We start from the raw sequence: 19,948 nt of genomic DNA on the forward strand, positions 1-19,948 counted from the left end.
GGGGCATCCACAGCCTCCTTGGGCAACCTGTTCCAGTGCCTCACCACCCTCTGAGTGAAAAACTTCCTCCTCATATCCTTAACCTCCCCTGTCTCAGTTTAAAACCATTCCCCCTTGTCCTATCACCATCCACCCTCGTAAACAGAGTGAACAGTTAGAGTGAACAAGTGTCAGATTTTAATATTCAGAGGAAATGTGGGAGAAATGGTTTGGAATCTGTACCTCTTGAAATGAAAAAGGCCAAACAAATCTCTCCATGGTCCTGCTTAAATTTGTAAAGAAATGAGCACTGCAGGAGTCTGTAAAAGCTGTGCAGATGTTTTAATGCTGAAGCCATGCAGGCACCAATTTTTTAATATCTTATGGTATATGAGAGTAAGACGTATATCTCTGCATTTCTGAGACTGAATAATATAATTGTATAATGCTGGCTGCTCTTTGAGTGCCCAGTCACATGCAGTTTTCGTAATATATAGCGTATGTATAATGATATGGAATCAGGAACAGACCCTCCTTTATCCTCGTCTCAGGGATCAGCTCCTGCTGTCCGTCTTTTTTTGTAATAATTAATAATAACTTTGCCATGTCTTTGCTCTACACTCTGCTAAAGAATTTGCCACTGAGAAGAGGACCCCCAGTTGCCCGGAGGCCAAGATGTGAAGTCCCTTATAACTTGTATGAGGCAAACAGCACAAAAGGGAGAGGAGAAGATAGGGAGGTAGTGGGATGCAATGCCATTGGTCATCATAAACTGTGGACTTGAAGTCAGTGGCACAACCATGGTTTGTGTGCAAGTAGAGAAACTCATTGGGGTTGTAGGCATCTGTATGGGAAAGGATCATAGAGTCATAGAACGGCCTGGGTTGCAAAGGAGCACAGTGCTCATCCAGTTCCAACCCCCTGCTATGTGCAGGGTCACCAACCAGCAGCCCAGGCTGCCCAGAGCCACATCCAGCCTGGCCTTGAATGCCTGCAGGGATGGGGCATCCACAGCGTCCTTGGGCAAGAGAGCACAGTGGAAACCATAGAAGGGTGGATGTATGTTTGGAAGCAGTGGAAACATTACATAAAAAAATATTAAATATATGGAAATATAGTAAATATATTAAATAAATGGAAATGTTTATTGGTGAAGGCAAGGAGTAGTGAGTGGTCCCTCTGCTATGGGCTCTGTGGGAGCCCCAGAATGGCGAGAACCAAACTATGGCCCATCCCATAGAAATCCCCCTCCAGAGCACAGCAGCTGCCATAAATGATGCACTTCAGGAAAGCAGTTGTCTGCTCTGGTTAATCTTCCTATAAGCACTCTGTTTAAATGCACTCTAGACTCCAGAGGAAGGACTTTCTTTTACCCATCACTGCGGTACTTGAGAAGAGAGGCTTTCATTGGGGTGGTTACACAAAAGGATAAATTTTAATCTTAGAAAGCCTGCGTGCCTTGAAGTTGCTTGTTAAGTATTCAGCCTGATAACATCATCACTGTCAATAAAGTCGGCTTTTATTATTATTGTTATAGCTGCTTTTTTGTTAAATCTTCTTTTTTGCATTTTCCCTGGAAGTCGATAAACCCATTCATCCATTTTTTCCTCTTTAGACTTAAAGAATACAGATTTGGGGAAGCCAAGCAATGCCTATAGTTCTGCGGCAACCAGTTAAAAAGAATCCAACGACTCTACACTTTATCTTATTTTTTGTAATTTGGAAATGAAAAAAAAAAAAAAAAATCAATTTTCTCTGCTGCTTTCAAGGCTTTTCTCTTGTGGGTTATCATCTCCATTTACATATTGCCGAAGATAGTCGATAACTGGCTTTTTCCAATATGATTAAATCTCTGTGCCTTACTGTTCTGATTGCCCAGTGAAAGCTGGTGGATATCTTAGGATTCTGTGTCGTGTAAGGAGGTCAAATAGGTAACATTGGAACAGCAGTTTCGTTCCTCGCCTGGTGTAGCGAGCACTGGGCTGTGCAAACCATTTTGCACTGCCACATTATCTTTCATCAAAGTACCTCTAAGTACCATATGAACATTTAGTCTGTTTTTTTTTTATTTGCTAGAGTTTTTCGTCTGCTTTTATGTCATGAGCAAGGACAGTAAGATATTTGTTTTCTTTTCTCTTTTACAGTTGTTTCCTGTCTCTGCTCCTGGTGGCAGCTGTGGTCTGGAAGATTAAGCAGAGTTGCTGGGCATCGCGAAGAAGAGAGGTTGAAATGACAAAATTGAATGCTATTTCTTAAATGTCTTCTTTATAGTCCTCCTGCCTTGTGTTTGTTCACCTATGCACAGTATTAACCTTCAGTTAAGGATAAGCTTCACTAATCTGTAAATGCTTCTGTTTAGGCATTTACAATAGTGTATTTTCCATTACAATTTCAGTGACAAATGATTCTGTTTTACCGTCCTGATACTGCAGTTCTTGCCAAGCACAAAAAATAGGGGCGAATGTCCTGTATTCCCAGAACTTGGGTTTTAGACAGCATAAAGATAAAACCACCAGCAAACTAGGAGACTATAGATGTGCTTTGAGAGAGGAACTATCTCTGTTACAACACTGGGCACGTGAGTTCACACGTTAATGTGTTGAAAACAGACAATTCCCTTTGTCAAGTGAATAGCTTGTACTCGTGTTGAGGGGAATTCTGTCTCATATGCTTTAATTGCAGAAGCATATTAGCGTTAAAGAAAGGTGGAAGGAACCACACAAGATGTTGGAAAGCTATTAATGCACTTCATAGAAAGCAGTTTTTAGTACTGGAGCTTTCTTCTTTTGTCAAGCTGGGGCCCATAGCAACTTCCCGACTTTCTTGTGTTGCAGCATATGAAAATGCACGCTATTAATCACTTAAAACAGTGTTTTTCCTTGCTTGTGCCTGATGTGTGTGGTGATTCCTCACCCCCCTTCTGCTTCTGAGCTGGAGCTGTCATTACACATTACATCCTGAGATACAAAGTGACCAATAGAGTAACCCATGTTGGAAGGGACTAGAGACCATCAAGTCCAACTGCAGTGATACAACAGCCAGTGTGTTGTCACCCCAGAACGTAAAGAATATATCCTTCTTTCTCATTTTTTAAGCACAGATGTAGAAACGTGTAGTGGGGCGAGTTGTATTTGTGGAGAAGCAGGTCCTGTGTGCTGCCATGCAGATGGCCACATCGTGTTCCTGGGGTTCTCATGCTGTGGTAGGCACTGAAACCATGTAAAGTGAAGCCTGGTGTCGTGTGTGAATACAAGAGAGGTTAGGCTGGGCTGAGCATAGGGTTATTTTGGAGTTTTGCCTTGTGCTGTTTTCTTGTATGCAAACGAGAGAGCAGTTATGCTTTATCCGAGTGAATCTATGTGCAAATTCTAAATGTAGGTGTCTGTGCCTCGTCAGGTATTTTTCCCAAGAGGTATCTTGTGCATCTCCTCTGCTTATGGATTTTGAGGTGAAATCTGTCCACTGGTATAGCTTTTCCTCCCGGCTGCAGTCTGGGATGAGGGCAGTTGCAGGCACAGAAATTAAGTTCTGTGCAAGAGACTGTTTCTTGCATACCTTAAAAACCTGTATCAGGTTGTGCTTTCCAATGCAGGAGTGGGAGTATTATAAAATTACTCCATCTGTGGATCTCCTTTCGTGTAATAAAGCAGGGTGATGTCTGATAACTCTTCTCCCCTTCTTCCTCTTTCTGCTTCAGTTGTTTTTGCTCTTAGTAGTGAACTCAAATGCATAATGTAATCAGTGTTTTTCAAACAGATAACCCTTAATCTTTGAAATAATTTAAGTCTTTGAGGCTTTTCGTATTCTCTGAAGGTAGATAAATTTTGACTACCATGGCTGTTTTTTTTTTCTTTATCTCTCTTGGCAAGAAAGGAAAATGGAGTAAACATAACGTTCCCTGCTGGCTCCTGGGGTTAAATGTTATCAAGGAATGTATAAGAAAAATAGACTGAGAAATAAATACTGTGCTTTCGAGCTCAGTTAAAATATTGTAGCAGTGGCCCAAATGAAAGATTTCTCCTTAAATTATTTTGAGTCTAATTTGTCTTTTAAGAAAGAAAAAATCCAAAGTGCTAACAAGGCATGTTTGAGCCTATTTAAACTCAGTTTACACGTGCAGCTATTTCATAGAATCACAGAATCACCGAGGTTGGAAAAGACCTCCAACATCATCCAGTCCAAGTGTCCACCTACCACCAATATTTCCCATGAAGCCATGTCTCTCAGTGCAACATCTAAATGTTTCTTGAACACAAGGGCACTTTCAAGGCAGGTCATCAGGACATTCTTTTCTTGTCAGGTTTCAGTCTGTCTGCATTCTTTGCCGTGCTCCTTCTCTACATCCCTTGCATCTATCTAGTACTTCGTCAGTCTCTGCTGTTGCATCCCTCTGTTGTTGTAAAACATGAGGAAACGGCTTTAAATCCTTGCCATGCATTGATTAAAGATATTAATAAAGACTGTCCCTCGAAATGAAAGTCTGCTAAAAAAATTGTTTGGCTTTTTTGTAGAAACTATGATGGTTTTATAGCTGACGATGTTCTTTTCATGCACAACTTCAATAAATCCTATCAGGGCTCCCTTTAAACAGTGGTAGTTAAAATGATGAACAGCAGTTTGCTACACTGAACGTTTTAAGTGTCCAAAAGTTTATACCTCTGTTGTAACAATGGTTTTGAAGGATGAGATTTTGAGGTTCACTGTTTCTCCTTTCTTTGGGAGTGGCTGCTCTCTGTTTTTCTCCATTTACTCTTACAGGAACTTTGTGTCACAAAGTTTGTAGACCGGCTTGGGGAAAACAAACGTTGTTTAATTACCTTTTTTCCTCCATGTATAAAGTGATGATGTATTTGGAGACCACCTCTTCCTCCTCCTCCTGCCATGTTACAGTTCAGAGGCTGGGTGAAGGGAAAGGTGATGAAGCAGTGGTGGCAAGACATCCGAGTTGGACAACATGTTATAAGCTTACACTTAATGCACAGAATCATAGAATCACTTAGGTTGAAAAAGTCCATCAAGGTCATCAAGCCTTCTGAATCCCATCACTATACAGTGTCAGTAAGTGCCACGTCTGCATGGCTCTTGGATACTGCAGGTATGAGGACTCTGCTGCTTCTCTTGGCAGCCTGTTCTCATGCTTGATCAGCCTCCCTCTGAAGAAATTCTTCCTAACATCCAATCTAAACCATCTCTTGCAAAACTTGAGGCTGTTTTCTCATGTCTTATCAGCTGAGATTAGAGACCATCACCCATCTTACTGTAGCCTCTTTCCAGGGAGTTGTAGAGAAGGATGAGGTCTCCCCTCAGCCTCTCATTCTGCAGGCTGAACAGCCCCTCAGTGACTCCTCATGTCCTGTTTTCTAGTCATTCCATGAGCTTTGCTTCTCTTTTCTGGATGCACTCAAGTGACTCAGTATCCTTCCTGTAGCTGAGGAGCCCAAAATTAAACACTTGAGGTGTGGTCTCACCAGGGCCATGTACAAGGGGACAGTTACCTTCCTGCTCCTGCTGGCCACATTATTTCTGATGCAGGCCAGGACTCCATTGGCTTTCTTGGCCACTTGGGCACACTGCTGGCTCATCAGTCAAGCAGCACTGTCGAGTCCTTTTCTGTTGGGCATCCTTCTCTTCTTCTCAAGCCTATACCACTCCTTCAGGTTATGATCCAAGTGTGGGACTCAGCACTGAGCCTTGTTGAATGCCAGTGGTTGTGCTCAGTCCATAAGTCTACCCAGATCCTTCCCAATGTCAAGCAGGTCTATACTCCCACCTAACTTCATATAATCCAAGATCTTAGGGTGTCGTTGATCCCATCAGCCAGATCATAGGTAAAAATGTGAAACAAAACTGGCCCAAGCATCAACTGGAATGAATCCCATTCTCTGGGAGCCATTGAGTTGGTTCCTTGCCCAGTGAACCATACATCTGTCAAAGCCACAAGCAGCCAAGAAAGTACTGTGAGAAATGGCGTCATATGCTTTGCTGCCATCCAGATGGACAGCAGATCCATAGCCTTTCCCTCTCTTGCTAAATTGATCATCTTCTCATAGAAGGAGATCAGGACCTGCCCTTCATAAACCCATACTGGCTTTGTCTTGTCACTTGGTTGTCTTGCATATGCTGTGTGAAATGCTGCAGCCATGGTAGAAAAAAATTCTCTGATTTTTAGAGGTGTTCAAGTTACAGTTGCTTCTTCCCCGTGGGTTGTGCTGCAGTAATTCTGTGCTTGTTGTTGTCTAATTGTAACCCAAAAGGAAAGTGAAATATGATGCAATCTGCAGATAATTCCCAGCTATCAATCACTCTTTCCAATATAAGCATCACTAGCGCTCCGCTTCTTATCCCAGTGCTGGGTGAAAAATAGATAGCTGAAGCTTAATCCAAAATATGTTTAGGACAAAAAAGAGTAAGTAGGATGATGTGGTAGCCAAAATTATTCAGGCTATTATTATTACTCTTCGGTCAGGTTTTCGGTCAGCTGCTTGCACATATCAGTGCTGATGTTCTTCAGCCTAATAGTGAAAAGGTCTTTGGGTGATCAGATTCAGCATAGCAGATGTGTATCTGTAGGAAAATGAGTTTGGAGTGCTGAGTTCAGGCCTTGCAGAGTATAAAACTTGACCTGAAGTAAAAATGGGAGCAATCTGTGTCATATCAAGCAGGGAGGAGATGGGATAGTAAATTGTGTGTTTATCCCCTGTCCGGCGAGCACCAAGTTTAAATATTTTCAGACACCTTAAGAGGGAGAATGGAAATAAAAAGGCAGCTTTTATAGGAGGCTTAAAATGAAGTGAATGGCATTAGGAAATAGGGATAGGAAGCTTTTCTGTCTCGTCTCTGGAAAATGACATGTTGAATGTATCAAGGTGGTCATAGAGAATAATGTGCAAAATATGAGAGTGGCATTAGAAATTTAACATGCCCATCTGCTCTCTTGATTTTTCCATCTATTGTTTTATCTCAGCAGCCAAATCCTATTCTCTTCACCCTCAGGCTGCTTCCTGCTCCTCCACTTTGGGCAAGAAATAACTCCTGTTAACGTGCCCAGCAAATGGAGCGTGGATAGCAATTTGGCACCTGGCTGCATGAGGGTCAGCTGGATGGCTCTCAGTGCCCCACTGTGTTGGGATAACTCCATTTAAGTGTCCAGAGCTCAGTTCCACCCTTAATGTACATAACATTATCTATGCTTTGCCTTCTTTGTTGTCAGGACTATCCAGTACTGAATGTTTTCGCTCTGTGCAGCACCCAACTTATTCAGGATGGGTTGTGTGTTTTGATTTACTGCAGGGATTATCCTTCTCCTTCATGACCTCATTGCTGAAATCTTTTTCCATCCCATGTGTATTCAAAGTGTAGCAGTGCTTCTGTTGTTACTAGCATCCTCTGTATAACAGCCATGAACACTGAATACCATTTCAGCAGGCTCTTTTCTGTATTCACTTGCATTGCAAAGACTTTCCAAAGGATGTGTGCTGGGTGTTATTTATTGCCCTGCCTCTGCTTCCATCTCCTTCCAGCTCTCACCTGTTAGCATTACATTCATTTCTTGTATATTGCCTCTTAGGGTGTGATTTAGGGTGTCTTTTCTCAAAGAGAAAGATTCAGAACTGGCGTATTCTCACACAGTAACTGGAAATTGGAATCTTCATTGCCACCTGGAGTTTCTGCTGGTGTTTGAAGAAGGTTTCATATCAACCTTGTGCTAGAACATTGAAAGTTCAGACTACAGCTATACCCAGAATGGGCAGTGGGCCATCACAGCACCTTTGGAAGGCATATAAGAAACGGGATGTGCTGGTGCTGGATGTGCTGCATTCATCATGTTTCCAGCCATCATTTGGCTTGTGGACCATCGTGTTTGATAGCAGTGACAATGCTGCTTGACATCTGTCAGCTCAGAATAACGTACGAGCTTGTTGGCTGTAGATGAAACACAAATTGGAGGGATGAGGGACTACAGCAAGCAGATAACTTCTGCAGAGGTCAGGATGATGTGGTCAGCATGCTTGGTTGTCTTATTACAGTGTCAAATGTAAGTCTGTATGCAGTATCTCTTTTTCAGCAGTTGCAGGAGATTTACTTCCAAGATGATCCATGTCCTGGAAAATGGGCTGAAATGATGGTGGTCGTGTTGATTTAGCAGCTGTGTGTAAATTCCCAAGTCCTGCATTTATAAGTAAAGTAATAAACTCAGAACACAGGGTTAGCATTTTCAGCAGCTGCTTATTGGAATGCTGTGTCCACTCTGGTTTCAGCAATACCCTGAGTGTTGCAGATGGTTCAGAAAAACACTACGAGATCCATTTGTTATCCAAAAGATAAGTGAGAGACGAAAGCATCACGAATCACTCATTCTATCCAAGGGAAAACATATTGAGATTTGATGATGTGAGTGAGCGTCTGTGAAAAAGAATCATAGAAGATTCATGATGGGATGAGTCTCTTCTAAATAATCAGCCAAAGGCACGATGCCCAGCTATCTGCAACTGGGGCTGAAGAAGTTGAAAGCTGCTTTGTTTTTCTGCTGCTTTGACGAGTGATGCTAGCAATTCATTTTAAAAACACGGATCTTGGAGTGCTTTTGGAAAGATGTTTTCTGGGTCAGTCCAAATCACGTGGCTGTGGAAATGACATGGTGAAATTCGGTGGCTCGTACTACACGGGAGGTCGGATCAAATAATCGTAACTCTTTGTGCTACCCCTGAATTTAAAATCTATGAATGGGAACCAAGTCATAGTGCCTCTAGGCTTTTTCCAAAATACAAATGCTGAGTGCTCTCTGCAGTGATCTATGCGTCTTTGTCAGCAGCTGAAGGAAATTAGAGCAGAGATAAGCGATGCCCTGAAGAGGAAAAACAGCCCAACGTATTAATGTTGACAAGAGACTCCAGCTTAGGGGGAAATTGATGGTCCATTTTTGTTTGAACATGCTACTGCCACTTCTGTGCCTAATTGAGCTCATCTCTGGTTGAACTTGCAGATGGCTGGTTACAGTTGACCATTTGTGGCTTTAACACGGCCATATTGGGTGCCACCATGACATGTAGATGACAGCACCCAGCTGAGCACTTCTCACATCATGTCCCTGCCAGAAAATTAAGACAAGCTGCAATTGCTTGTAATATGTCATTTAAAAAAAAAAAAGAAGAAAAAAAGAGCCATCGGACAGGATTTGGGGTGATGGTGTGATAGCAGAGCTCAACCTCATCTAAAAAGAAACAAACAACTATATGTTTGTTGGAGCTGTTGTCGTTTCAGGCTCCCAGGTCTTTCTCTGATGATAGGAATCAGTGGCACAGGTATCTAATTTAGCTATTTGGGAAACTTAGGGAGGGAAGCAGTGCTGTGTAATTATGCTGGAAGAGCTCCAGTCAATCAAAGGTGTGCTCTGCTATTGTGCAATTATCTGGGATTGGTATATGTTCTAGTTTGTATACACCATATATACTTTTGCTCTTTTCAAAATGAATGATATCTTATTCATATTAAAGGTCAGTTTGTTTCTGCCCACCTACTGGGCATGATTATGATAAATAACTTACTTATCTTAATCAGCCTTGGATTAAATATATTCTGTCATTTCAGCATGAGGCAACTTCCCAGCAGCTTTGCTTTCTGGTTTGTTAGAGTTTTGAAGTGTGGAAATGCCTGTTGAGAAGCATTTGAACATTAATTCTCTCCTCTCTTTCAACATAGCCTGCAAAGTCAGTTACAAAACTAATTAGCTAACATTAATATGTGCACTGCTCTAGGGGCGTAAAAACTTAATTTTCAGTGATGATGGAAGCGTCAAAAGAAAATTGTTTGTTTGTTGACTTACATGGTAGTTGATGTAATTGTAGCTAAATGCTTTAAATCACTTATTTCTGAAACAATTTTGTTCATCTTCATGGAATATTTGTTTCTTATGTCTTTGTGTCTTTGCTGGTGCCCCTTCTTATTTTATGGGTAGCACCATATTGATTGATGTTCTCCCATTTCTCCCAAAGTAACCAAGTAACTGTAACAAAAAGCAAAGGTTCCTGTACAGGTGTAGATGAGTGGGCAGTGAGGTGGGTTGAGAACTTGCTGATGGGCAGAACTCAGAGCTGTGATCAGAGACTCAGAGTAAGGCCTATGGATAGCAGTGTTCCCCAGCTGGTGCTGGATTCAATCTTGTTCAACTTCTTCATCAGTGACGTGAGTGAAAGAATTGAGTGCGCCCTCAGCAAGTTTGCTGATGATACAAGGCTGGGAATAGTGGCTGACACCTCAGAAGGCCATGCTGCCATTCAGCAAGAGCTGGGAAGGCTGAGAGTTTTGTGGAGAAGAACCTTATGAGGTTCTGCAAGGGCAGATGTTCTAAACCTGGGAAGGAATGGCTGAGTGCGTCAGTACAGGTTGAGGGCTGAGCTACTGGAAAGGAGCTGTGTGGAGATAGAGCTGTTTGACCCAGTGGTTGGCCAACAGTTGACCAAAGTTTGACCACAGGGTGACCATGAGTCAATCCAAGAAGGCTAATGGGACCCTGGAGTGCATTACTAAGAGATATTATTGGTTCTATCAGTATCTACAGGGCAGGGGTCAAGTTGGATACAGCCAGGCTCTTTCTGGTGGCACACAACAACAGGACAAGGGGCAGTGGGCACAAATTGAAACACAGAACATATGAACATGAGGAAGAAGAACTTCTTGACTTTTAAGGGTTTCAGAGCCCTGGAACAAGCTGCCCTGACAGATGGTGGAGTCTCCTCCCCTGGAGATAATGAGAACCCACCTGGATGTTTTCCCATGCAACTTGCAGTAGTGCCCCTGCTTTAGCGGGGTTGGGCTCCAGAGGTCCCTTCCAACACCTACAGTTCTGTGATATATTGAAAGTAAGTGTTTCTTCAAGATAAGCCTAAGCACCTGTCAGTGTTGACTGCTTAAAAATTCAAGATGAGACTTGCGAGGTATCCCCTTCCAACACTGGCTGTTGGGAGGCCACAGGCTGTCATTTCAGCAGATGTCATTACAGGAGAGCTCTGGGACCGGTTCTCAAGACAAGCTTTTCTAAGTTAGCCAAGCAGAAGTGCTTGGAAATAGGCAGTTCTTAAGACTCACTGTTGCTTGTGAGATCTCTGAGTTTCAGCTCTTCAAACCAGTTTATCTTTGCAGTATGCATAGGGTAGTGGTTCAAAACACATGACTTATTTCAGGCAATCCTGGCTTTTGAATCACAGGATCAATGAGGTTGGAAAAGACCTCTGCGATCACCAAGCCCAACTCCAACCCATCCCCACCATGCCCACTGACCATGTCCCTCAGTGCCAGATCTCCATGGTTCTTGACCACGTCAGGCTGACTCCACCGCCTTCCAGGGCAGCCTGTGTTACAGACAGCTGTTTTGGTTAGCTTTTTAATGCCGTTATTTATAGGGAGCAAATCAAATACAAACTGTGTGGTTTTCTTCTGGAAAAAAATGGCATCCTTTCATGCCTGAAAATATCAGAGCCTGATCCTGAGAGGCACCAGAGCCCCACGCTCATAAAAGGGGCTCCGCAGGGGGCAATTGCTGAGATTGATGGTAGCAGGACACTTATACAGAAACCAATGACTGGTTTATTACCGTAAATAAAATGTTCAGGCTCTTCTTGTCAGAAAACACAGCACAGTTTATATTAGTCAATTAACCTGGTAACCCGAATAGCTGTTTTTCTTTTGCATGAGAGTCTGTGCTGTTGCACAAAGGGAATGGTTTTCCTCGGGTGGTTTTTCTCCCATCAGTCACACGCTGTTCATTGTGGATTTCCCATCACTCCGTGGTTATTCATACAAAGAACTGTTGGGATGAAACACTGCGTTTCTGCACCACGTTTAGTCCTATGCAGTATGAGATGAGCAGCCCTGATCTCTCTTCTTCCCTGATGTTCTCCTCCGCTGTAAGCAGTTATTAAGTAGTCCAAGCCTTTGGTTGTAGAATCATAGAATGGATTGGGTTGGAAGGAACCTAAAGGTCATCCAGTTCCAACCCCCCCCCGTGCTGTGGGCAGGATTCCCACCCTCCTGATCAGACACCAGGCTCCACAGGGCCCCATCCAACCTGGCCTGGAGCATCTCCAGGGATGGGACACCCACAGCTTCTTTGGCTGCACTAAAGCTTTCAAGAGTCGTTTCAGCCCTCCTCATTCTGCCACAGCTTTCTCTTGTGGTTCTTGGCAATAGTTTTTCTACTAAGAAAAAGAGTAATCAGTGCAAATAAAAGTTGTGCAGGTTCTCCCTTTAAGTTTGCAGTTCCTTCAGTATTAGAGGTCCATGGTGTGTTGCATTACACTCTTTTGGATGTGTTTTTATTGCAAGCTTGTCAGACTTTTTGCCTTTAAGATCCTCTTTAGATCAAAGCAGTTTCAAACATTCCCAGGTTGTTCTGTTAATTGTGTGATCAAGAAACCAAATCTTTGAAGGAAGAGTGTTCAGGTTAATTATTTTAAACCTCAGAAAGTGAATCATTAGGAACAAGGGTTAGCAAGGTTCAGGGTATCTTGACATTAGCTGCTGCTGATTTCTAATGACACGCTCCACATCTTGGCTAGGGAAATGCCACAATTTCTTCTTTACAACATTATAAAACTTTTTAATTAACATTTTGTTACACCAAACAAACATGGAAGGATATACACGTGGATAGGTTAAACGCATACGGTGTGTGCCTTGGGGAAAAGAGTGACATTCTGGCTTGAGAGCTATTATTTCTCACATTTATTTTTAATTTTCAGGGAATTGGTTTTGTAACAAGAAATTAGCAGAGAAAGGATGTTCTTCCTTCATCCTTTGCTGTTTTGGTGACAGTGTGGATCTTCGGTTTTGCCTGGTTTGGGCTCTTGGCTTTGGGACGGCCACATGGATGCCATTCCCTGCTCAGTTTTAAGGATGAGAGCAGAAACATTGCTGTCAGCACTGCTTTTCCCATCGCTCACACGGAAGCCGCTCAGCTCAGGGTTTGGTTTCTTGAAGCTACTGATGACTTCAATAGGAGCCGTGTTGCCAAATGGCACATTTTCCTAAGCTAAACTTCCTTCGAAAGAGCTAACAGCTCACAGTTCATGAGTCTCCTGGACATCTTCATCAGGACAGCTTGTTCTTTGATTTTATAGCCATTAAACAAAGCACTTTATGATAGCTGAAGGGGACAATTGCAGGAACAACAACCCAGCAATCTGTTTCACACTTGCTTTAGTCTGCAATCTGCTGGTGTGCTTTTAATATTCGAAAGCTCTGCAACTTCTTCTACCCAAGTGTGAGGTCCGCACAAGTTTGCTTGCAAATACTTTGTGCAGCTCCATTTGGGTGAATTGAGTGGGTTTTTCGCTTTGTGACAGTATCTGCAATCTGCCCTGATGTGCTTTCTTATTATTTTTGGGGCTGTTTCTGTAGATCAGTGTCCCCTTCTGCCCTGGTGAATATGGACGTGTCACCCCTGGTTTACTGGGATCTTGATGCATTTTGTGTCGTTCCCTTTAACTCTATGAATGATCCTTTAGGGTTTGAAATATCAAATCACCCCAACTTAAAGGGGGAATGAAGATAGTGGTGGTGCATACCATTTGGTAGTGATTCCATTTAGCTTAAAAACAGTGTATAAGTAGTAGTCCTGCAGCTGTGTACACAGCCTAATGCTGTGTTTGAGTGGGCTTAGGTAACTTGCTGCACTTAAGGGCACGACTGCTGGTTTTTACAGGCTATGCACAGTATACCTCTCTTCCCTTATTAAGAAGGGGCACTGAGTCACATCCACACCTATTGCTTCTCGGAGTTAGGGTTATGGTTCTGCATCCAGTTATTGGCTGCAATCAAGGAGGAGCATGCCCACAGCTTGGCTGTATAGGAAGTGTCATTTTTTGTCTTAAAAAAAGGGAGCTGCATCCCAGCGCTTAAGGCTGCTTAAGAGTACATGAAAAGAAGGAAAATGTTTTCTACTTAATGAAACACATTGCAGCAGGGACTTGTTTGCCATTTGATACGTTTGCTATGTTTAGGAAAGAAAGAAACAATTAGGAGAAGATAATTACTCAATAGCTGCCTGACAACATTCTGCTAGTGCTGCTCTAAGTAATGCAAGAGTATTTCTTGCAGCTGTTTTGCCTTCCCATAGATCCTATGGAGTCCCCTCGTGTCCCAGAGAGGTGATGACAAACAGCACAGGGAACACAGCTTAAAAAGTGCCTCTGTGGCAATTTGTTTAGCTTAGAGAAGGCTCTGGGGAGAACTCACTGTGGTCTTCCGGTACTTGAAGGGAGTATATAAACAGGAGGGGGAATGACTGTTTGTGAGGTGGATAGTGATAGGACAAGGGGGAATGGTTTTAAACTGAGACAGGAGAGGTTTAGGTGGATATTAGGAGGAATTTTTTCACTCAGAGAGTGGTAAAGCACTGGAACAGGCTGCCCAAGGAGGCTGTGGATGCCCCATCCCTGCAGGCATTCAAGGCCAGGCTGGATGTGGCTCTGGGCAGCCTGGGCTGCTGGTTGGTGACCCTGCACACAGCAGGGGGTTGAAACCAGATGATCACTGTGGTCCTTTTCAACCCAGGCCATTTTGTGATTCTGTGATGATTCTATGAACTGAGGGCAACGTCTTTTCCTCCACCAACAAGTCAGGCTGTGGCAGTGCTGCACAACTTCACTTGCACTGACTTGTTAAGCTGTAGTAAGCTGAATACTCACAATAAGCCCTCTGTACCCTTAAACCCTTAAAGCACCAGGAGGTTATTTTTTCCACATCCGCTGATATCCTTTTGCATTGGGCTGCTTGATTTCTCACCCTCATGTTGGAACAATATAATAATAATATTTTTCTGTTTATTACATTAGCAACTACTCCGTGAGATGCAACAGATGGCAAGTCGCCCCTTCGCCTCCATCAACGTTGCCTTAGAAACAGATGAAGAGCCGCCAGATCTCATTGGGGGAAGCATAAAGGTGAGAGCTGGTGCTCGAGGATGGTCCTCTCTGCAATTAATCACATGGCTGCTTCCTTTAAACTGTGCTTAATGCCTTAATCCAACTTCTATTTGTTACGTATCCCTGAGAAACTGTAAATCTCCACGGGCTGACAGATCTCGTTTCGTTTGATTTTTGTACCTTCAGGTGCACGTTTTCAACTTTCAGCCCAGCTTAGCTGAAAGCTGTGCTGTTTGAAGGCTGTGGGGTTTTGTGCTTGCCTTGTTGGTTTTTATGCCTTGTAATAGAGAAGAATGCGGTGTTACACAGCAGAACATTTGGCCAGAAATAGCTATAGGTGCTGCAAATAGAAAACGTTTTTCTCTGATCTCCCAAATCAAACAGGAATACCATCGTGTCTGTGTACTCTAATAGTATCAACATATTTCTGGCTATAAATACACGTTCAAATACATCGTGTGATACAGAACTGTGGAGAAGTGGTTGTGTTAAACCTGCCTGGCACGTTCTTTGTCACAGCACATTGTGGATTTAGCAAAAGCTTGTTTAAAGGGAAACAAGTTAATTAAAAGGTCCTTTTTAATGCCGTACTTTCACCAGCAGACTTGTGCTCAAAAGGGAAAAGTTAAGAACCTGAGAATCCTGGTTTAAATTCTTTTTTCCCCCTATCTAAGATAGCAGTTTAATTTTATCTAGACTTCAGTTTTTTCAGTGTCTTCATTAGTACCAAAAAAATCTGACCCCAGAACTTCTGTTTGGTGAATATTTGTAATTAAATCTTGGCCTCAATATCAGGGAACACCACAATTAAGGGTGCCTATGGAGCCCTGGCAATTCTTTACATAGATGTGAATATAGTCTTTCATCGCAAGCTGCAGTACTTCTTCCTCCTGATTCTTGTCGTGCAGTGTGTTGTGGGTAGGAGAACAGAAGAGAAAGGATTTCACTGTATTGTCATAGTTTCATTATTTTTCCTGGTTATTCGCTGTATTTCATCCGTACCTTTTGTCCCAAGCTGTGAATGATTCCTGTCACTGCTCCAGAGCTGAATGCTTCATGAATTAATCATCAACACCTCTCTCTGAAGTCAGGGGTTATTGTCCTGGTTTGCAGATAGGAACCTTCATAGGCAGTGAAAATAAAGGAAAATTTGCAGAGACACTCATTTGGAGGTAGTGGAGTGGCACAGGTCAGCTTAGTTGGGACCATTCCTGGCAGGCACCAGGTGACCCTCATCCCATGGACTTCCACATGACTCCAAATCACTCTGTTTTCCTTTGCTTTTATAACTTATGTAATTTTATTATGAACCTGGCAGATAATAGGAATTATTAGCCACTAAAAGCTCGCCAAGGCACTGCAATACATGCTTGTAAAATCTGGCTGTCATCCAACAAACTAGAGCCTTCTTTTCACTGCTTCATCAAAGAAGCCATGGGATGTGTACACGTGTTCCCATTGGGATGGAAGCATGTTTGTGTGACTGTTGCCTGGGTGCTGATGTTTTGGGGCCACAGTGTGTCTGTGCAGGGGCACTTCCCTTCCCTTCCCTTCCCTTCCCTTCCCTTCCCTTCCCTTCCCTTCCCTTCCCTTCCCTTCCCTTCCCTTCCCTTCCCTTCCCTTCCCTTCCCTTCCCTTCCCTTCCCTTCCCTTCCCTTCCCTTCCCTTCCCTTCCCTTCCCTTCCCTTCCCTTCCCTTCCCTTCCCTTCCCTTCCCTTCCCTTCCCTTCCCTTCCCTTCCCTTCCCTTCCCTTCCCTTCCCTTCCCTTCCCTTCTTCTTTCCATTATTGACACTATTTTTCTGCAAATTCTAAAACCATAGAATGGTTTGGGTTGGAAGGAACCTTAAAGCTCATCCAGTTCCAACCCCCTGCCTTGGGCAGGGTTGCCACCTACTAGATCAGATTGCCCGTGACCCCATCCAAGCTAAACATGCTAACTTAATGCACCTCTCCCATAGAATCAGATCAGAGCAAAGCTTGTCCTTAACTTTTTGATCTCCAACAAGTTTGTCTACACTAAGTGCAGAGAAGATGCTAAGCCTTGACTCTGTAATATTCCAACGCGTGTGTTGTTATTCTTGTTCAGCCAGCAGTGCTTGTTTCTCTTCATGTGGGCTCTGTGGTACATTTTCTCCTCTGTAGCTCTTTTTATTCTTCTCAGTTTCTTTGATTAGAGGAATGTGAAACTCTCTTTTGAAGTGCTTCCATGGACAGTAGCGCAGACAGGATTTTGTCTTTCTGGCACCAGCAGCTACATTTCCTTGCTTTCCCATGTCTGCTGTCATCCTCCATATCTCACTTGTCTGACCTCCTTCAGTTACTCAAGAAGAGATGGAGAAGCCATTTTCAAACATAATAGCTAAGATTGTGGACAGATGGACATATGCCTATTTTCAGACCCAGAAATTGTTACCAACTGCTAATTACCCTCTGTGCTGATAAGTCCTTGAAGCAATTTGTGCAAACATTTCTTAGTCTACATCAGACAAAAACCAAAATAATCTAATTTGGGCAAATGGCACAAACTGTGTGCAGCAACGTGAAGCCAAACTGGGAACGTGGACGAGGTCTGTGCCAGCAGGTGACTTCATCTGCTGAAAGCTACGTGCATGATGAGGATGCTTTTGTGCAAGGAGAGTTTATTTATTTGTTTGTTTTCTGTTAGGTTGCAGAATTAATGTGGAGGGTGGAGACATTGAAGGTCAGCTCCGTGCAGCTGATGGAGCTGTAGGTGTCCCTGTTCATTGCAGGAAGTTGGACTGGATGACCTTTAAGGGTTCCTTCCAGCTCAATCCTTTCAGTGGAAGCATGTATGGAAGTCTGGAGTGTTTCAGCAAGGCTGTAGCTGAGCAGAGAGGAGCAGAGCTGCAGGAGAGCTGTGGGTTGTGAGCTTGCTGGCTGCTGCATAGAACTGAATTGTTTTAGAAGTGAAAAAGCAATCTTATTTTATCTGTTCTTCAGCTATTGGCCAAAGAAGGAGTGAGGGAAAGTGTTAAGTTGTTGGACCAAAAAGTATTTTCTGGTTGCTGCACCACTTGCTGTCAAACTTTGAGAGCTTTTCTTATACATAAGAAATCCAGGCTTGTGTTACCAAACATGCATTGATGTTTTTCTTTCCCCATGCAAATCAAAGCCTTTGGTTAATAACGAGTTTATTTGAGAGTTACAATGTAAAAGTGGAAAATGGGATGTCTTGTCTGCTAGAGATTAATTTTCTTTTCCGTTGTACATAGCCAATTGGCAGCCAAAGTCAAGCTAGTTCCATCCCAAGCAAATGTTTTCCAGCTGGACAGTATTAGAACCGTTTTCAATTACTATTTTTCCTGGGGTACTTAGAAGCAATAGAAGATTTTTTACCTGCAGGGAAACTATTCATAACATAGGCTGCAGCTAGGCAACACGTAACAAGCAGCTTTGGTTTATCTCCTGCACCAAAAAATACCTAATGGATCACAAATCTACCTCTAAATGTGCTTAGTTATTACAAAATCCATTGGCTTTTCTCTGCAGCTTTTCATGCACTCTGAGGTGCTGTGCATTGCAGTTTCTTCTACGAGCGTTTAACATCTGTGGATATCCAGAGCCAAGCTTTGCAGTTCTCTGCAGTGATTTTCAGAAGGTTTGCTGTAAGAATTCAGGAAGATTGTAGTTTTTACAGTGATTTCCATGTATCTTGGAGGTGGTAAAATAACAAAGCTAACACTTGTGGGAAAACACTATAAAGTGCAGCAGGCAAATGCTTATCTGGAGCAAAATACCTACAGGCTCGTTGCATGGTTGCATTAGAGAAGTTTATGCTCAAGTTGGACAACATTGCCACAGAAGCTTTCAGAGGCTTTGAAGAACACTCTCATAAAAAAGCATTTGCTGAGCAGAGTTGTTATGTGCAGTTATTCTTTTGCTGGGCTGTGTTTAGAGATGCAACCTGCAGAGACAGTGCTTACAGGTGATTGTCTCTGCATCCGCCATCAACAGACCGTCTGCATTTGTGGAATCTTAAATGGAGAGGAGTATTTGGTGAGCAGAATGCTGCTGAAGTTCATTCAGCATGTTCTGTACCTTTGTGCGGGCGTGCATTTAATTCTGCTGTGTTAGGTTTCCGAGGGCAAAATTGCTTCTCTGCAAATCCTTAATCAGGCATCAGCTCACTAAGCTGGCTGACTCCTTAAAAATAGCAGAAGTTTGATGGAAAATAGCGTCTTACTCTCCTAATTAGTTTATTTTGTTACAGAAGAGACTGTTGTTGAGCGGTTTAAAGACTGCCAGAAGGTCCCATCTGTTCGAGAAGCACAGAGATGTAGTGGTGGGCTGAAGGAGGAGTGGGCAGGGGATATCGCAGATTTGTATCCTCAGCTTCCTCGGGTTTCACAGCTGAGCACTGCTCCTGTTGAATTCTTTTTACATTGCAATGAAGTTGCAACCACCAGGACTAAACCACAACTAAAGACTTAAAAAGCAATGGGATTTAAAGGTGTTATCCTCTTCTGGTTGTCACTCATAGAATCATTAAGGTTGGAAAAGACCTCTAAGATCACCAGGCCCATTCCCAACCCAGCATCTCCATGTTTCTGGAACACCTCCAGAGATGATGATTCCACCACTGGATCCTGTTCCAATGCCTTACCTCTCCTTCTAAGAACAAATACTTCCTAATATCCAACCTGACCCTCCCCTGGCAGAACTTGAGGCCATCACCTCATCCCGTTGCTGTTACCTGAAGAAGGGGCCAGTCCTCGCTTTGCTCCAGCCTCCTTTCTGGGCATGGTAAGGGGCAATGAGATCTCCCCTGAGCCTCCTCTTCTCCAGACTGAACCACGACCACTTGGGCACACTGCTGGCTCATATTCACCCAGCTGCCAGCCAACACCCCCAGATCCTTTTCCTCTGCGCAGTTTTGCAGCCACTCTGCCTCAAGCCTGTAGCATTGCATGGGGTTGTTGTGACAAAAGTGCAGGACCCAGCAGTTGGTCTTGTTGAACTTCATCCCACTGACCTCAGCCCATCAGTGCAGCCTGTCCAGGTCCCTCTGTAGGGCCCTCCCACCCTC

At 43.2% G+C, this 19,948-nt stretch overlaps 1 protein-coding gene across 1 annotated transcript in view; it reads left to right on the forward strand.

The window, feature by feature from the left end:
- The window catches only part of ATRN (attractin), a gene marked incomplete at both ends in the record, with an annotated part of 142,828 nt that overhangs the window by 113,255 nt on the left and 9,625 nt on the right, over positions 1-19,948 (forward strand). Inside the window, 2 exons of the mRNA XM_079534709.1 lie at positions 2,124-2,202; positions 14,811-14,918. Of these exons, the coding sequence (XP_079390835.1) occupies positions 2,124-2,202; positions 14,811-14,918 (187 nt within the window). The remainder of the gene's footprint in view (positions 1-2,123; positions 2,203-14,810; positions 14,919-19,948) is intronic.

Source organism: Tetrao urogallus, assembly GCF_951394365.1.
Source record: "Tetrao urogallus genome assembly, chromosome: 4".
Classification (NCBI taxonomy): Eukaryota; Metazoa; Chordata; class Aves; order Galliformes; family Phasianidae; genus Tetrao; species Tetrao urogallus.